The 19,638-nt window shown below is 41.8% G+C and overlaps 1 protein-coding gene across 1 annotated transcript; it reads right to left on the reverse strand.

The window, feature by feature from the left end:
• Positions 1-1,441: 1,441 nt before the first annotated feature.
• Positions 1,442-16,018, reverse strand: gsg1l2b (gsg1-like 2b; the record flags this gene model as incomplete). Its single annotated transcript, XM_083993881.1, has 5 exons — positions 15,712-16,018; positions 14,757-14,804; positions 12,246-12,398; positions 4,265-4,376; positions 1,442-1,742 (listed from the first exon to the last, which is right to left on the reverse strand). The coding sequence occupies exons 1-5, from the start codon at positions 16,013-16,015 to the stop codon at positions 1,442-1,444; spliced, it is 918 nt and encodes a 305-aa protein (XP_083850007.1). The 5' UTR covers positions 16,016-16,018.
• Between the last annotated feature and the right edge of the window lie 3,620 nt (positions 16,019-19,638).

Genomic DNA, 19,638 nt, shown 5'->3' on the forward strand with positions numbered 1-19,638 from the left:
TGATCCACTGTGTAGAGTGTAGCCTACTCCATAATGTTTGGGACAAAGATGGAGACTGTTCAGACCTCTGGTATCAACATGCATCTCAGATCTGGTCACAGGATCTGAACCTAAAGATGCATTGGAGAGGCAGTGACTCAGACCACATTCAGAGGCGGTCTGGACCACATGTGGCCACAGTGAAGAATGTCGATATGTCCAGGTCACACTGAAGAATCAACTGCTCTCCTGACCTCTTCTGCCACAGTCCGATTCGTCCCAACAAAGTTTAAGCTGTATGAGGAGAAACACTTCAAAGCAGGGGGACATGGAGTTTTACTGAGGTGTCATATTGTTTTTCACTTGTGTTGGGTTGGCATTTTAAAAACTTGAGGACTCAAAAATAAACCGATTGGATTTTAGAGGTCAAAGGTCAAGGGTGTTGTGACCTTTGTCCTTGAAAGAACTTCAGATTTGGCACAAACATTCACTTGGAGCGAAGGAACCACAGTTTTACACAAACCATAGTTATGTATAATATCCATATACTATATAACTCTGTGTAACCTGAGTGGTGGAGCCAGAAGACCACAGGAGGTGATGCTAGTTTTATTCTTCATGATTTAGAACAGTGGTTCCCAACCTTTTTTGGCTTGTGACCCCATTTTGACATCACAAATTTCTGGTAATCAATTACTAGATTACTATTCAGGCAACCCCATTTGAATTCCAGGTGACCCCACGTGGGGTCCTGATCCCAAGGCTGAAAAACACTGATTTAGAACTATTTGTTGTAAGATAAAGGTGTAAATGTTGCTAACGAAGAAAGTTTGTTGCCTCCCAAATGAGACCACAGAACATTTACTATGAAACAGTATGAAGAATTTTTTGAAACGTATGATCCTGTCACTCTTTAGTAGTATCCTACAAGGCAGGAAGTAGGCTGAGAGGAGGCCTTCAGTGAATCTATCTATCTATCTATCTATCTATCTATCTATCTATCTATCTATCTATCTCTATCTATCTATCTATCTATCTATCTATCTATCTATCTATCTATCTATCTATCTATCTATCTATCTATCTATCTATCTATCTATCTATCTATCTATCTATCTATCTATCTATCTATCTATCTATCTAAATATGTTGTGTGTTGTGGATGATTAATACACTGGAAAACTAGTTCAACACCTCCACTATAAAACTATATCTAAAAAAAGGAGTAAAAACAGTAAAAAGAGGCTCAACAGTTTCCTGTTGAAATAAGCAGCTGTTAACAGATAACACACTGACAGGCTCAGACTGTGGCAGACGTTGTGGAGTTTCTGTCACTGGATGAAAAACCTGATTATTTTTAGTTTTAAGAATCACACGAGTTCTCAGCTGTGGTCTCATTTGGTTTTCAGTAATTATCCATCATCATCACACTCCAACATAATAATGACACAGTGTTGCTGCTCTAACAGTACTCCTCCCCCTGCGGATCGGGCAGGTCGTTGAGGTCTAGAAAGATGGAGGTGTTGGAGAGCTTGCGGCCATTGGACGACAGGTCCAGCAGCTCCTCGGCGGTGCTGGGGACGGAGCTGATGTACATGTCCCACACCTGCTCCGGAGAGTCCAGCTCCAGCAGCTTCTGCTTGATCTTCAGGTTCTTCTCGATGTTTCTGCGTTTGTGCTTAAACTCCAGGATGGTTTTGGTGTAGCGGTTGATGGTGGTGACCGAGGACGCCATGCAGGCCGTGAAGGAGCTCCATGCCAGACTACAGCAGAGAGACAGAGAGGCAAACCGCTGCAATATTACTGCAATTTACATGTATCAATTATAATAATAAAAAAAGATCCTGGAAGAGCTGATTATATAAAAATAAAGACTAGATAATAACATAAAAATGCTGCTTCATGATCAACTGAGGAAAACAGGAAGATAGATAGATAGATAGATAGATAGATAGATAGATAGATAGATAGATAGATAGATAGATAGATAGATAGATAGATAGATAGATAGATAGATAGATAGATAGATAGATAGATAGATAGATAGATACTTTATTAATCCCAGTAGAGAAATTCAGGTCTCTCGCTCATCCAGACAGTTAAAACAGTTAAAACACAGACCAGTGCATACAATATACTGTATACATACAAAGCCAGCCTAGTGTGCAGTGTAAGAGCACGTATAAATGTGAAAGTGGAGCTATAGAATAAAATCACAGTGTAAGTGCATGATAAGAATTGTATAAAAGATAAAAGACTGAATGAAGACTGGATAAAAAACTATAAATAAAACAAATAACAACTAATAAAACAGATCAAGAAGAAAATATTTTCTTATCTCATCTATTTTACAATAGATTATGAAACGGCTATTTTCTTCAAAATGCCAGATGATAATCTCCATCTGCAGGTTGTCTCATTATTTTATTATCTTGACATAATAATTAGTCCCAGCTGTCAGAACCACTGTTGTCTTCATGAAGTAATAATTAAAATGTGACAAGGGAAACAAAGGTTAATATGACGAGTGACCATAAAACAAAGAAGATACGGTAATAAGAAATAATGGCAGTGTGTTTTGAAGACATTATACAGTAAACCTATTAAGTTTCATGAATCATATGAGGACATGTTTTTTACAGTGTGGAGGGGGTCACCCACCAGTTTGTCATGTCCACATGTCCACTACACTACATGTGCACAACAAAGCATGAGCTGGAAAACCATCTTGTTATTCTAGATCTGATGTTGACATTTAGAGCTGATTTGTAGCGCACCTGTGTGGAATACATAAAAGATGATTGATTTTGTATGTGTGAGAGCATAGTGTCACTATGCTTCTTTGAAGTCAAAATGAAAATGCAATTTAATAACAGTCTGAAAATGGCATGTGACAAATCTGCTCTACAATGGTCAATATTCAAATGCAGGACTGACAACAACGGTATGTCAATGTCACCTCGCTACTTTAGGGTCAATATGAGAATGAAAATGTGATCTGTCAAAACTTCCATCAAGGCAGGTCTTCAGTTAGGACATCACTTCCTTGTCACTTGACTTGTTTGTCTGACAACCGAAATTACATTCTCAAAACACTATGGACAAACCTCCAAACCACTTGACAATTGTTCACAACAGAATTGAAGTAATTTAATCAAATTGCAAATCTCTCAGTACATCTTTGCAAATGATTAAGTACATTTAGAACAGATTCAGTGAATTGATCCTATTGATCTAAACTGGGGGGTCATATAGAAATGTATGGACAGAGAAATGGGAAGTCAAACTTTTGGATAGTCTGAGAAATAGGAAGTCTAACTGATGGGCGCAAAAATATAGAAATGTATGGTCGGAGAAATGGGAAGTCAGAGAAATAGGAAGTCGGACAGACGCCATGCGCCCAACTGACTGCTAACAGTTCAACACCCTGACAGAGGATCTTCTCCTTCACTGTGTGACCAGGGTAACACCACCTGCTGTTCACAAGCAGAACCAGTGCTCCACCGTCTTTTGTCATGAACAATACATGTTTTCCAAATTGCATTTAAATTGTGTCCACTAGTAGCCGAGATTAAGGCTTCAACATTTGAGATTAAATGTCATTTTCATTTTCGGTTTGTTAGAAAAGTCAGCATAAGGATGTAAAATTGTGAATTTATTTCATGAATTAATTTGATGTTTTGATCATACTTGGTGTTACAGTATGACATGTTGAAGTGTGAGGCATTAACTGCAGTAGGTTCAACGTGCTGCCGGCGACGAGAGGCAGCAGACAGTGGCACCAGCAGAGTAATGTGCTGCTGTCAATGGGTCCAGCATGAGAAAAATGTTTTATGTTACTATTCAATATCCACTTTCTTGTTGCAGATTATTTTCAGTGCAGTATCTTACTGTCAAAACAGCACTGTGCTGTGGTACATTATTCTCACACAAGCTCACCTACAGTGCAATCAGAGAAAGTGAGTCATTTCAAAGGTCATTTATTTTGAGGCAGATACACTAGATAAATATATATATATATATATATATATATATATATATATATATATATATATATATATATATATATATTCATATAAAAAGCTGTGCTTTTATCTTAGTGTCTTATAGCAACATAAATCTGGCCATGTGCTGGTGTTCTTCTGTTCCAGTGTACATCTGGCTTCACAGCCTGGATTTAGCCCGTTTTTGACTTGTCTAAATTAATGAATGTAATTGAAATATTTTTTTCTCACAGGTACCACAGAGTCTTTCTCTAATGATGTGCAGTCTGTCAAACACTCACATGTAAGACCAGCTGTAGTCCCAGGTCTGAGGTTTCCAGTCCTCCGGGCCCAGACTGACAGTGAGCTGAAAAGCAGTGGTGAACATCATGTGGGCCACCATCCCCAGCAGACCTGCCACACAGAGGAAGAGGTTTAGATCATCACACCGGGAGGGAGAAGGAGGCTGGACTCAGACACTAGACAGTGACCAATGTGGCTTCCTTCTGCTTCTGGACACCGTCCTCACCCAGGACCTCAAAGTGGGAGCTGAGGACCTGTTTACCTTCTGTTTGAGCTTCAGCTTCTTCCCTTCCCTACATTGCATATTTTGTACATTCTAATATTCTAATATGTTATATAAAAAATGCATTATATTCTTATGTGTGCTGTTGCTTTGTGCTGCTAATTTATTTAATCCATCTAGCCAGTTTTCTGTTCCAATCACCAAAACAAATTCCTCCTAGCTGTATAACTATGTTGTTTAATTACTTGGTGATAGATAATTCCTTCATTGTCAGTTGGACTGAAATTCTTTTTGCATTCCTGGGTTGCTCATTTAACAACAAAACATAGAACATAACACGAAATATCATCAAAAATGACAAAGGGCCATTCACAAGGACAAAAACGATACTGATCTCCATGACATACAACATTAAACACAGGTAAACAAGTGCAAATCACACATTCTCTTTCATACAACCTCATACATTACAAGTTGTGCAGATTCATGGCCCTGGATTCATATTGCACTAATGAATCTGACTCAGAGTCAGATTCTTACTTCCCTTCAGTCACCACTTGGTGGCAGTGTTGCCCTAGTGTGAAGCTGAGGACGCACAGAAACACCGTGGAAGCCTGCGTGCTCTCTGTGACTCCTGTAAGATTCCCCAACACACTCAAATAAGCGAACTAATCAATTGCCATGGTAACCTTGAGATGCGGCATGTGGCTTCTCGTGGAATCCGTGTCTTGTTATCTCGGTGCTGTGTTCAGTGTGTGTCTCAGCGGAGTTTAGAAACCACCAGGCACCGATGGCTTCATTGTAGAATTCTCAGCAGGCCTACATTGAAAATAAAACTCTTATGTGATTCAACTTTTGCCTGATTCAGAGTCTTCTGCTTTGTTTTAGCTTTGAGGAGAGAGAGTCATTTTCCATTGAATTTATAAATTGTAAAGGTGTTTCTGTAAGATTCACAGATCTAATGACAGAGCACAGCTGTAGATCTCATATTACATTAAAGTGAGGACTTAGAGGATGTCATAACTCGTTGGCTGGTTTGTTGATCAAACAACATAAACCCTTTTTTTTTTTTTTTTAATATTATATTTTTGCCACATGCAAAATATCTAGTCTGAACCATTACCAGGCTAAAATCTGATTGTCTGATTAGTCAGAGAAGGTCAGTGAATTTTATATTTGTTTCAGTGAACTTGGTCTGTGTTACCAAACCAACACATCGCAACAGTTACAATGAGAAAATGTAATTTCTTTCCCACATTTATGCAAACTCCTGACTTCTGCATATTAACGAGACACATATAAATGAAGCATTACACATGCAGACAGGGCTGAGAGGTTCAGTTACTGCTGGACCTAATGGACCAGATGCAAGTGTCAGACTGGGAAACAGAAGGCAGTGAGGCCTGAGTGTGAGATGCTGCAGCAGAGGAAGAGCACAAAAACACGACTGAAGGATGTTTAACTCTGTCTCTGCTGTTATACACTGATACTGAGGATGGTGTCAGCTGCTGGACGTGTTGCCCAACCTTATAGATGTTAAATTAACACATCTTTTGCATTAAATCATGCTGGAGGTGAAGGAGGTTTTCTATTTAGTTTTTATATTTCTTAACTTTGTTGATTTCCAGACAGACAGTCATTACTGGAATAAGAGGAGTCAAGTTTGGACACATTTCACCTTGTCTGTTCCTGGCAGGGCACCAAAAGCATTTGGGCTTCAGTACAGAGGGAGGAGGTGAATTAGTCTTCTTAAGAACCTGCATTAATCAAAAATGTTTATCTTCATTATGGATCAAATGAACCTGTTTCATGTGAAAAGGATCTCAGCCCAAATTGTCACTATTTGCTTCACTCACACACAGTTTGGATTAACCCGATGACACACAACCTACAATTATACACGATCTTATTGGCCGCTGCTGGTGAACGTAGTAAAGCTTTATGTAGTAAGGAGATATTTCCCTCTAGAGCAGCATGTCATTCCCTACTGTAATTATAATGACATGTGATGCTACACCTTGAGCTTGGGCCCCTTCAATCCCATGAAAAGTCAGAGCATCTCTGTGACTCACAGTTTCCAGTTTTAAAGAGAGGATGTCCTAAAACAGCTGGGCTCTGTAGTTTTGCAGATATTACAGAAATGATCAATAGGCTGTTTTCCCCCTTTATCTTCACTTTTCTCTCTACTCTCTCTCTTCTTTATATAACTGAGCAAAAGCGGTCTGTCTTTTTTCTTTCTTTCTCTCCCATCTCGCATGTATTTTTCTTTGCTTATACTCTTTCTCGAGTTCTAATTGTTCCAGTTCATACCCATTAATTCAAACATACATATCTACGCTCATACACACACAGATCAATTCATATACACTGCCCGTCCCAAAAAAAAGTCACACACTAATATTTTTTTTGTTGGACCGCCTTTAGCTGTGATTACAGCACACATTCACAGTGGCATCGTTTCAATAAGCTTCTGCAATGCCACAACATTTATTTCCATACAGAGTTGCATTCAGTTTTCAAAGATTCTCAGTGGGGTTCAGGTCTGGACTCTGTGGTCACATTGGACCACATTTCTTCCCTGAAGATGTGTGTTGTTCTTAATATGTTGGACAGTTCTTAATCCAATTTTAGTCTCAGAAATCTCTTTAGACCAATAATTTGACCCTTCTGAAACAGATTAACATCGTCTCCACGACCACAGGATGTGTCTTCCAACATGGTTGTTTAACAAATGAGACTGGGGTGAGATAAGTTGTTGCCAGCTGAGACAAAATCATTGATGCAGTAATTATCCAATGGGAGGCTCTTACCTATTAGCTTAGTTAAATCCAAGTGGTGACTTTTTTTTTGGACAGGCAGTGTATGTTCAGCACTGTTTGCACCAGTATAGCTCTTGTCTTTGTTGTCTTGTCTAACGCTTTAAAAAAAATGTTGTTTTTACTTGCATGTATCGGCATCACTTACTAAAAAAAGAAAAATAAATAATCAATAGTTTAAACTATTCAATCAAAAGTTCATATTTTTTGAATTATAAAAGTGTATTATTTAGGGACTATTTTCTGGCACAGATTACTAGTGTTTACAACAGCAAGATGGTACTTGTAGGACTGTACACTCAAGATTATATGACGGCCATGAGACAATGTAACAATACAGTAGTATAAAATATAATTACATGTTTGCCACCAGGACAGATAAAAGTCCCAGGACACTGATGAGACACAAAGCAACAGATACAAAGACCTGAAGGGCTGCGGGTACAACCTGCCGACTGCTTTAACAAGCCAAGTCTAATTTGAGATATGGGTTTGGTGAAGGTGTATTCACGTCCGACTTCAAGGAGGTGTGACCAAGATGTAGATCAAAAAGCCTCCGTACGGGGCATCGTATAGCCCACTGGGCTGAGCAGGCGCCCTGTATAGAGGCTTTAGTCCTGGCTGCAGCCGGCCCCAGTTTGAGTCCCCCAGAGGCCCTTTGCTGCATGCCATTCTGTGGGTGTAAAAAGTCACCACGCTCAGCTTCTTGAAGTCAGTGTCTCTTTATTCAGGTCATGCACAGAATCTCCCACAACAGAGTCATGAGAGAGGAGCTCCCCGAACAGAGAAAGTCAAGCACAATGCAGAGTACTCATAAGACACGTCAAACTGCCTAGCAACGGCCACGTTATCGCTTACGTTGCAAGGGAGATGTTTTCGAGACCTCCACTATCTTCAAGGCTACTTTGCTAATTAAAACTGGGCAAGTTCTGACAAAACTTTCCTGCAAGACAGGAGGACACATGCTCACCATGGTCAATTATACAAGTAGTTCCGACCAGGCAATCTGATTGGTCAAGAAGAACGTGCTCAAATCAGCATGACGTCTGACTCATCACTAAAAATATTACACCGCCATGTCATGTTGTTGTATCCATCTCCATTGTAACCATCTATGGATTCTAATTGTATTTTTTTTTTAGAAACGTTGTGTTACTCGTGGAAATAAATCACAAACTAAATCAACCTCCTGTAGAGTTTTCCTGTCAGCTGTTAAACTCAAATTTTAGAACAATTAAGTAACCATTTTTTAGTTAATATGCTGTAAACTGCCCCGTTTTAGCCCATATAGGCTTTTGCCTTCCATATGTGTACTGTCAGAGAGACACTATTGTGAGTGGCTGCGGTGAAAATAAAATATGGCCTGGAGCTGAATATTTCGTTGGATGAAACGGAAGATCTTTGTTTTTCTGTCTCTCTTTTTTTGCAACTTTTGGGCTTCAAAATAATCTGGAGTAATCGAAATGTTTGACTTTCCCCATCAGCTGTGTCGGCGACGCGGTATTGATTTATTTCGAGAAAGTCCGAGACCGTGATAAAACGTTAACGTCAGCTCAGAGTTCATCATCTGGGACTAGAAAATCCTTTCTGTTGCCAGGTCGTTACTAAGGGTCGGATTATTTGCTGTAGAGGTAAACTAGTTTCCATTACACATAGGAGTCTAGACGTGACTGGTTGTGTTTCAGGTAGCCTATTAGTCGAACATCATGTTTTCATTAATGCAGTGATGCTTGCGGACCTCGGCGCAAGCACACCGGTCCTGACCGCATCACCGTCGTGCTCAAATGACGTTAAAGCACACCCTCTCGCGTAATATTGCAATACGATATTGAATACTCAGTATTTTTCCATCACATTCCATCTCTGTGGTCAATCATCATCACGTTAAGCCCTGCCTATGTAAAACGCCTGTTTCTGACTGATTCCTCAGTTTTCAGGGAATTGGAAGTCGGCTTCAACGGCTTCTTTTCTGCAAAGCAAAATGAAACCACTGGCAGCTTCGTCTGGGTTCAGCCAGGCTACCACTACAAGATCAAAGAGGACATGCTAACTGTCTAATATCAAAGCATTAGTCAGGACAGGAAAACCTCTCAGTCAGGGGAGAGAGATGTGTAGCTATGTTTCATAGTGTGCGTTTTGAACGATTCAAAAGTGAGCACTAACCGCCACCATTATATGGAAATCTGTGGCCCCCCCTGGAACTCCAAAAGCGTTTTGATGACGCCGAAGGTTCTCCAAACCCTTACTTGGCATGACGGTGAGTAGAAAATTGGTGAATTATGAATTTTGGGTGAATATCCCTTTAAGTAAATTGAGATTTACCAGCATTGTAAATCAGCAAAGTGGACCAGAAACATTTGTTTGACATAACAAGAGTGATGAGTTGGTTCTGACGTTAATACAGCCAGTAGAGAAACCATGGTGAAGCTTGGTGCAAACACCTGTGCCTGAACAGACTGTATCTGGTAACGCATGCAGCCACAGATTTAGATTTGCTGATGCAGATTTTGTGTTTTAGGGAGCAAGACTGATGTGATCATAAAAGTCCCTAATGTATGTTGGTGATGATACTGACTCCAAGTACTTTAATTTAGGTTGTAGTAGGGGGTGGGGGTCACTTTGACCCTGTCCCGTCAGTAAAATGCTGCGAGTCATTGCAGCTGAGCAGGGGATCTGTTGCTGCTGATTCACTGCCCGGAGCACGGTGGTCGAGATCACTTCCACACAGCGGATTAGAGAGAAGGTCATTGTTAAATCCTTCACAGACTGCAAACTGAAATCTTCTCAGAGGCTGAGAGGCTGCAGCCGGCCTTAACATGGGATTGGCCGGTTGCCAGCATGGAAATAGAGCTGAGGACTCAACTGCTTTCAAGTTGAACGGATGATAAAATTAAAGAGGAACTAAGCCCCCAAACCACTTTTTTCTGCTGAAAACAAATATATTTGGGTATAAGGTAGTGTTGTCAGTTGATTCTGGTCCAACTTTTGACATTTTAGTCAAAATATTTCAACTTGGTGTATTTTGTAGTAAAAATGCAGTGTGACTGCCCTCTATGGGTTGAAACACGGCTATTACAATCGAATTTTTCTATTGGCTGAGATGGAGGCAGATGACGTTTTGGAGGCAGCTTTCGTCATCGGCCACCAGCTCCCCGACCAATCAGCACCGGCTGCTGCCTGCCTCTAACGGTTGCTAGGCAGTTTAGCTGCTCTGCTGCAGCTAACGGCTGCTAACAGCTGCCTGAACGGGAATCGTTAGTGCGGCCGCCGCTGGCGCTAACGAGCCGTTAACGAGCTAACGAGCCGGCGGATCAGCTGTAGATGCACTGTGTTAGGGCTCCTAGTAGTGTCCGCGCTACTAGTGCTGTTAGTAGCTCGTTAGTAGCTCGTTAGCGCTAGCAGAAGTGTCGATGTGTGTTTATTACTTTTTTTTCTCTTTTGTGTGATTTTGCGGGTGTGAATGGGGCGCAGGGGAGGGGGGAGCGGAGAGTGCTCCTGGAGTCCCGCCCATAATCAAGGCATTTTTTGAATTTCAAGCTTAGAGCACGTCATCCAAAACTGAGGGGTTTAGTTCCCCTTTAATGTTTGTATCCTCTGTGTCTGTTTTTGAATCGGTCAGTTCCCCATTGGTTCTGACTGACAAGGTTTGACTGATGTCTGTGCAGGCAGGAACTAATTAGTTCATTTTATCACTTTAATTCCAACAGGAACACAGACACCTCACCTGCTGGGAGCTGCTGTTGTTATATGAGTCCACCTCATTTAATAATTCCTTGCTCCCTGTGAGCAGCACAGTGGGAATAACACTCTGTGATGATAACCTGGACCATGAACCCTCAAAGATGTGTGTTATGGTATAATGTGTACAGGTGGTGCTTAGCTTGCACACCGTCACACAGTCCCTTACAGTACAGTAAACTGTGGCTGATGTGACGTCACAACATGCTGTGTGGAGAAAGTGCAGTTTTACTGCCGGCACTATCAAAGGGTTCCCAAACTAAGAAGAGAAGCAGAGAAAAAAACACTGTGATCATGGTTTATCACAGGTTTGAGCTTTTGCTTTACAAGCCCATGAAAAACTATGAGAGTGAGCAGGGGGAGGAACTGCCTCTTGTTTCTGCAGTCGCTCAGATTGTGAATGGCTTTGGTGAAACAGCAACCAACTACAACCCACGGATGATACAGAACCAAACTGTTCTACCTGCTACACTGTGATAACAAGACTGGTTGTCAGGAGTGGAGGACAATACTGTAGCACCAGAGGTATTCCAGCTTGCTGAAGCTCCATGCAGAGTACAGTTTTCATCTACATTCCCCATGTATGTGCACTGTGAATACAATTAAAATGGCAACATTAGTGCATAAAGGACAACAACAGCCTCAGTCCACAGAGAAATGCACACAGCCTGTATTCAGAAACTGAGCCTTGAAACCAGCCGTCAGGACTTCCTGTCACTTTGTGATGTCACAGTGAAGTAGTCACCAAGCCCCGCCCACCTGGACCTACCATCCAATCCTGCAGGATTTGTTTACTCTGAGTGTTTTTACAGATATCTGCAATACTTCTTTATTGGATCGCTCAGAAAACAGTCAGCCAATCAGAGAAGAGGATCAGAGCCTCCTCTCTTCTGATTGGCTGACACTAACCTGTTGTTACTACAGCTCCAGAAAGAGCCCGAGGGGGGATGGTATACTACACTGAGATGGTTTTTGGTTCTTAAAACCACAAATATATCTTGTTATGGATCAGTCAACATTGAAATTAAACACAGAAGCTTTTTAGGACAATTTTCCTCTTTGAAAATGTACCGCAAAATGTACACAAAAGCTTCAGAATCAACAACGCTTGTATTCCTTTACACAAAATGTGAATGGAAGTCAAAATCCAACTCAACGGACACCATCCAATCACATACTTCCTGTAACTGAACAGCCACTAACCTGAGAGCACGGTGAATATGGCAGCGAATGCGTTCAGCTTGAGGCCATCGATGACGTTACTGAAGTGACACACCTCTATGGACATGAGGATGCCCCCGGTGGCCAGTAGGAGGATGTACAGGCACTCTGCAACGATGCACAGCCACAGCACTCCTGAGGAGAGAAGTGACGAGTTAGGAGGAGGGAGGAAAAGACATCAAGACATATTTATGTTGTGGGTGTGGGGATGAGCACAGTTCAGTGAATGATGGGGGGTGGGGGGAGATAAGGAGTAAAAGAGAGAAGTGATGGGGGTTGGGAGTTGAGAAAAATGTAGGTAAGCAAGGGCAACGGGAGAGGAAAGGGACGAGCAGAGAAGGAGGAGGTGGATGAGCAGTGACCCCCTCACCCATATCATTAACCTTCACAGTCAGAGGAAGGATATACGACTCACCAAGAGACACACAGCATCCTGAGCTCCTGGCACAGCGTACGTGGTACGGCTAAATATCAGTGGATTTAAAATCCTGTAAATGTAAGCTGTGGTGTAATTACATATATCACCTAAGGGCAGGTAGTTATTATGTGGTTCATTCATCGCAAGGTGGGCTGGAGTAATATGCCTAAAATATCCCTGTGTGAGTTATGAATAGAGTTACATCTTTCAGCCAAAAAAAATAACCTTTTTATCTTCACAAAATTGAATTTAGTTAAAGATGTTTGATCAAATTCAAAGTGAGAGGAAGGAGGGGATCAGAGTTAGCCATATTTAAGGATGTTTCAGGCTTTAAACCAGCAGCAATTTATAGCTTTCCTTTATTCTGTCTCCATGTCTAATATTTTTAAAGACATGATGTCATGTCATGATGTGTCCTGTGTCTGAAGAACTAATTGTCTCAGGGTTTTCAGTAAGGACTGTACACCAGAGGTTCCCAACCCTCTCCAACTCAAAACCATCTTGAAAATGTCCAAAATGTCAGAGGCTCACATCCAACCTCTGAACATTCAGGAGCGAAGGAAAGCAAAGGGTTTTCTCTCTTGTTTGACGGTGAAAGATCATTTGTCGATTCACCATCTATCATTTGTCTTTGTTGTTAACCTGTTCCATTTTCATTCCCCAGTTTTTGCCATGCAATTAATCTGTTACCACACAGACTGAGATAACAAACAGGTATATGTTTGTCTATGTAAATTTGTGAGTCTGGACTTGAATTTTATTATTACAACTACAATTTGACCTGGACTGTGCATAATGCCCAATTAAAAATGTACCTGGACCTGGCTTACTATTGTCGGTTTTAGTCTTTTCATTCAGTTTGCTGACAATAATAGAAATACAAAATTTAATTTAATCTTTAACATTGGAGCCTATGGGAACTGACTCACATTCTAGTGGTCATTAGAGGAACTGCAGATTTTTGTGTATAATGAAAACTGACACTAGTCATTATGAATCCACTCAGTGGTATAAAAAGTCTTAAAATGAAGCTGTTTTTAGAAATCCACAATGTTGCTTTTTGTGAAGAGAGTTTGAGCCCAGCTTGTTGCTTTCACACTGGTTTTCAATGGATCAGACACATTAAATGAGATGCTACTCAGAGCTTTTAGATGGACTAGTGGGTGGTTATTATTACCTTTGCCGGCTGTTTCTCTGTCTCCAGTCTTTATACTGATCACCATCTCAGCTTGCACATCGACACATTTCCAAAACAATCTCCCAAACCATTCCTCTGAATAAATCCATTACTGTGATTGACACGGCAAACAGCTGACTGAGTGATAAGGTGAGAGCTCGGTCTGATAATCAGGCTGGAGGAGCTGATTAGAGATGGGACGGCGTGGAGGCGATTGATTTTATTGAGACTCCACTTAACTAATTTCCCAACAGTGAGAGTGATCATTTAAACCACAGCTCCGTCGTGTCACTCCACCGACAACTATTGATCCTGCCACAAACACAGTAATGAGGATGATTTGGCCACAGCTTGTTAGCATCGTTTCTCTAGATGTAGAGGATGAGGATTTGTTTGTTTGAAGGAGGGACACTAGAGACACTCAGAGACTGAAGGAGTAGACACAGCTTTCACAGGACAGAGGACGCTCTAACAGGTGTGTGATTAATAGAGGACAAACCTCCTGTCAGCATTTCACCACAGTGACAAAAGCTTTTAACTGCCCACTCCAGTCAAACAAGCACTAAGCAGCTTAGTTAGAGCAACCAGGAAGCAGCGTGTGTTACCAAAGAGCTGATGGTGAATTAAGGCTTTCAGATGAAAACCCTGTAAGAGGTTTGTTTTTAGCCTCCCATGACTCTCACACCTCTGTGTAACTTTTTCTTAAAAAAAAAAAAAAGCACAGTTGAAGGCTCTGCTGCTTCAATTTCTGCAGGAATGAGCCAGCGTTGTGTTTTTTTTCCTGCAACAGGGAGATTGCATTGCATTGCCACATGTTCATAAATAAGTGAGTGGATGCATGATTTTTTCCATGTCATGTCATTGACAAAAATGTGTGAATTTCATAATGTATTCTTACCTCTTTCATTTGAAGGTGCAACATAGAGGAAACTTCTGCAGTTCTCACCTGTAGGAGACAGGAAACATGTCACTGACTGATACTCACTGCTGCAACAGTGGGGAGACCAGGAGGGTTATAACATGGGGGTGTAACATTTTGGTAATAAATCACATTTTGGCTACGTAGAGAAAAGTCAAATGTGCTACAGCTATTCACACTCTGCCCTGATCCATTCCCATAGAATTAAGGGTGACAATTTCATTTAGTCTAACAAAATAAAACTATGATTTACATTTAAAGATCATCATTTGATCTGATCCAGTCTGTGGAAGGATTTCATTTCAGTGTTTGTGCAATAACAAGCTCCACCGCCTCTCCCAGTGTCACCACACCTCAGATCCAGAGTGGAGCAGAGAGGTATAGACCAAAGATTGACTGCATAGCTCCACAGCTGCAGAACCAGACCAAAACAAGCTGCTGGCCATCTGATTAACCAAGAGACATGAAGTTAATTAGCCTGGTAATTATAATTTAATATTTTGAGGTATTTGTGAGCATTTTCTCTGTTTTCAGCTTCTCCCATGTGGATATTTTTTGTTTATATGATTATCATATTAATTATATTATTTGGATTGTTACTAAAACAAATAAAGAAACTGAATATGCTTATTTTATGGAACTTTGATGACTAACGTCTTCTAAATGAGCACAGACACCTGTTTACTTGATACCAGTTTTTTTCCCCCCTTTTTAAATGTTTCATGCTCATTTCTGAGATTAAAAATAATCCAGATCATTTAAATCAAAACCAAAGCAGGTTTTAGATGTAAAAAAGCTTCCTGAAGCGAAACTTTAACTGAATTCATGGTTATTGGATTGTTCTGTCTCCTTGACGCACAGCCCGCGCGCTCCGCTCCGCTCCGCTCCGGTCCCGCTACCGGAGAGGATTACTACTCTAGGACTCACTACTCACCGGTCATGTTTATGTTCTGCTCGCAGGACAGCCAGATCCCGGTGTGAAACTTCCTCATCACGTACTTGTCCTCGCCGGTCTCCCAGATGTACTGCACCAGGCGCGTGTCGTTGATGTTGGAGCTGTTGAACCTGATGCAGAACGACTGCTTGGTGGCGGTGACCGGACCGGTGCAGAACGGCTTCACCACCTTCCGCGTGCCCCCGCACCAGTAGCTGGTGGTGAGCGCGGACACGGCCAGGAACAGGGACAGGAAGTTCAAGGTGAGAGCCAGCGACGCTCTCCGCCGCCGGTCGATCCCCATAGCGGCGACTGGAAGAAGATGCCTCTAAAACTTAATCCTCCGCTTTGCGTGACGCTGGATTCCGGGGACTCCTCTTTAAATCCTCACAGTCCGGTTGTTACTCCGTTTGTGTGTGTGTGTGTGTGTGTGTGTGTCCGCGGCCAATTACCGCGGCGCGTCTGGTCCGAGCACTGCTCCTCGCACATCTGCTGCTCCGGCACGCTCACTCTCTCATTTTGTACCCCCTCCCCCGTACCCTCCTCACCATACACACACACTGACACACACACACACACACACACACATACACAGTTTATCTCACACGCCTCTTATTTCTCTGTGCCTCCCTTAGTTTTAAGGGTTTTAATGATTTAAAACAGCCTTTAAAGGGCTCCTCCTTAACCTTCCTCTTGTATTAGGGTCGCCACTGAACCGTTTCTAGGTTTTTAATGCACAAAAGTAATATATTTGTTTATTGCATCTTGGCTTTTTTTTTTTTTTTTTTTTTGGACTTTGTCAGGAACCTCTATTTAAACAAAACAAAACATTTTTTCCCCACAAAATTCTAAAATTTCTAAAAAATAATTATAAAAAAATGGTCATTTGTCGGTTTAGATTATAATAATAAGAACAATACAGTAATGAGAGTTAAAACTGAAATCATAAGTGCAAAACCAACATTTTCATTGATAAGGAAGACTAACAACCAAGAGATGAGAAACATGAGATGAGATGTGTTTTACAGCTGATTTAAGACTGGGCTCAAAACCGACCCTAACACAAGAGACGGTAGCAGGAAGCTGACACAAGACGAAGGTTAAATGTAGGTGATCTTTGATTTGTTTGGAAAGCAGTGTACAGTCCTTGCTGGTAATACACTGTCCATCCAGAAGTTAATGTAGTCTGTGGTGCATTCACCCATCCTGTCAGTGCTGTTGTTATCATTTCCCTGTGACTGCAGCAGCTCATTCCATGTGCGTTCCTTTTAGAGACTCAGTGGCCTCTGGCTTCCTGGATGAGCAGGTGGTTGCAGCCTGTCTCAGTACACAGGGTTTGTAGGAAAGATGAAGAAAAAACAGATTATGATCTGATCTGCCAAGAGGTGGTAGAGCTGAAACAGTGTGAGCCTCCAGGATGTTTGCATACAGCAGATCAAGTGTGTATCTTCTTTGCCCTCGTGGAATCTCATTCCGGTACCTCACTGCACTGAGATCGTCTTCAATGATGACAAGTTCTGTTTGGGGATTGGGGGGGGGGGGGGGGGGGGGGGGGGTGCTACCCACACATTTAATGTGTCAAGTTGCACCTTGTTGTAAAGGTGACTAACCAGGCTTCCCAATGATATACAATACAACACCAATTGGTATTATTAAAGGAGAGAAATGACTGGGTGAAATAATGTTTCCAAGCTTTATTCTTTCTAAAGGCCTCCAGGTGATGTCATAGAAAAATGTCAGCACCATGTCAGCAACAGGAAACTGGAAAAATCCAACACTCATCCAGACTACCTCAGCCCATTCCGTTTGACGTGAAGGAGTGATGACTCTCCCCTGAGTTCCTCCAGATGTCCAAACTCTTCAGCTGAAGCGGAATATAATGAGATGGAGCCAAAAATGTATCATGTGAATATTGTCGTGGAATTATGTTATCTTCCCTGTTTCATTTGAACCCAAACTCTGCAACACATACATCAAAACAAAAGCGTACAACCTGTCATTTTAAAGGGATAGTTCAACATGTTGGCAAATTGGCCCATTGCCATAATCCCTATAGTCATAGCAGTAGGTTTGTTACCTTTATTTGTCGGTGCAAGCTATTTTTAGAATGGCCAACAACTTCAAAACACTCTTGTGGACAAGTTGTGACTTACACATTCACCACGCTATGAGATAGTAACAGAACGCTACGAGACAGAGTTGTTTTCGAGGTAAATACAGAGACTGCTTGCTGAAAAACTGTCCCTGAAGGCAACGCGCATCAGCGGTTTTTCATGAATTTGCCTCTAAAACAACTCTGTCTCGTAACGTTCTGTTATTATCTCATAGCGTGGTGAATGTGCAGGTCACAACTTGTCCACAAGAGCGTTTTGGAGTTGTTGGATTGTGTATTTGATGAGTTTGATGAGGGAAACAAAGAAATCCCATTAGCCTCAGTAGCATAGCTCTGCGCAGCTCACCGCTCGGCTTGGCCGTTCTAAAAATAGCTTGCACCGACAAATAAAGGTAACGAACCTACTGCTATGACTATAGTGATTATGGCAATGGGCCAATTTGCCAATTGCCTATTTCATCCATTGGGGAAAAAAAGACGCTAATTTTAAAGTATTTTCATTCAGTGAACATCATTGAGGTTCATCATTTGTCCTGAGGTTTCCACAGTGGTCACACTTGGAAACATGTTTCATTTCGTGATGGGAATATGGACACAGACCTCACTTTGGTTTTACAGTCATCAAATGGCCCATAGCAACAAGGCAACAAGCCCAGGAGCCCCTCCCCTCACTCCTATAGGGCCCCCAACACAACATATCAGAAAATATCTGCTCTGCTGACAGCAAAAGTTAATCAATCTTAGATATGACACTCTACTGTGTGTGTGTGTGTTTCAGTCCCACAGGGCAACACAGATAAAAAGTAGTGGGCTACAGTGTCCACAGATCCTGGATGTGTGACACACAGTGTTTGATCCTCCTCCTCAGGCCTGTTATCCTGATCTCAGGCTCTCTGTCACCTTCATGTTGATCCATGGCGCTGCCGTACGGGGACCAGGGGGCCGTTTCATAAAGACAGACTTTGACTATGTCGTAGATAATAACGAACACAGTCATACTTCAGATAGACTAGCTGGACAGTGTTGCAGACCGATCTGAAATATCTTTGTGAAACGGGCCCTGGGGACGACCAGGTCTGGCCGAAGCATCGCTGAGCACCAAGAGCTGAGAGCAAACACTGCAGCTGCTTCATTCATTTTCTGCCCCTAAGCCAAAGGAGAAAAAACTCAAGGACGAGCAGCGGTGCAGTGGATTCTGGTCACATGTGATGACCTTGATGAGAGATCTAAGGTGTCACATGTGCTGCCGGTGGTTATGAATATAAGAGGAGGCCTGTTTGCATAGTTCAGGTGATGGACTGTCACTGTGAGGTTAAATACAGAGACGTTCCCTCACATGATTTATTTGTACATTTTCCTATTTCAATGGGACCGTTCACCTGATTTACATTCACACCTCAATCTGCTGCATAGTCATGAGCTGGGCCGGGGTCAGGTTACTGTGAAGTCCACATTTTTACATTGAATGCATAATCACAGACTGATGGGATGTTTTATCTTACAAGGAGATGTTTTCTTTGTCCTTTGTTCCAGTCGTATCTCTTAGTCCATACATCGCAGCTTGTAGGTCAGTGGTTTAACAAGAAGGAAGAAGATCAGTCACTCTAGATCTGAGCTGTCTGTCTCTTAAATCTTCGTCATAGCTACACGCGTTTAAACCTGTGTCACTGAACACGTCCCCTTTGCCAAGGTCCTCTGACACCCGACAGCTGCGTCACATCGCAAGATGCTCTTTACGTGGCACGATTGTTGCACGTTTTACATGTGGACACACAACCTGAAAACATAAAGCCTGAAGCCACAGAGGCATAGAA

The sequence above is a fragment of the Trachurus trachurus genome (genome assembly GCF_905171665.1).
Source record: "Trachurus trachurus genome assembly, chromosome: 19".
In the NCBI taxonomy this organism is placed as follows: Eukaryota; Metazoa; Chordata; class Actinopteri; order Carangiformes; family Carangidae; genus Trachurus; species Trachurus trachurus.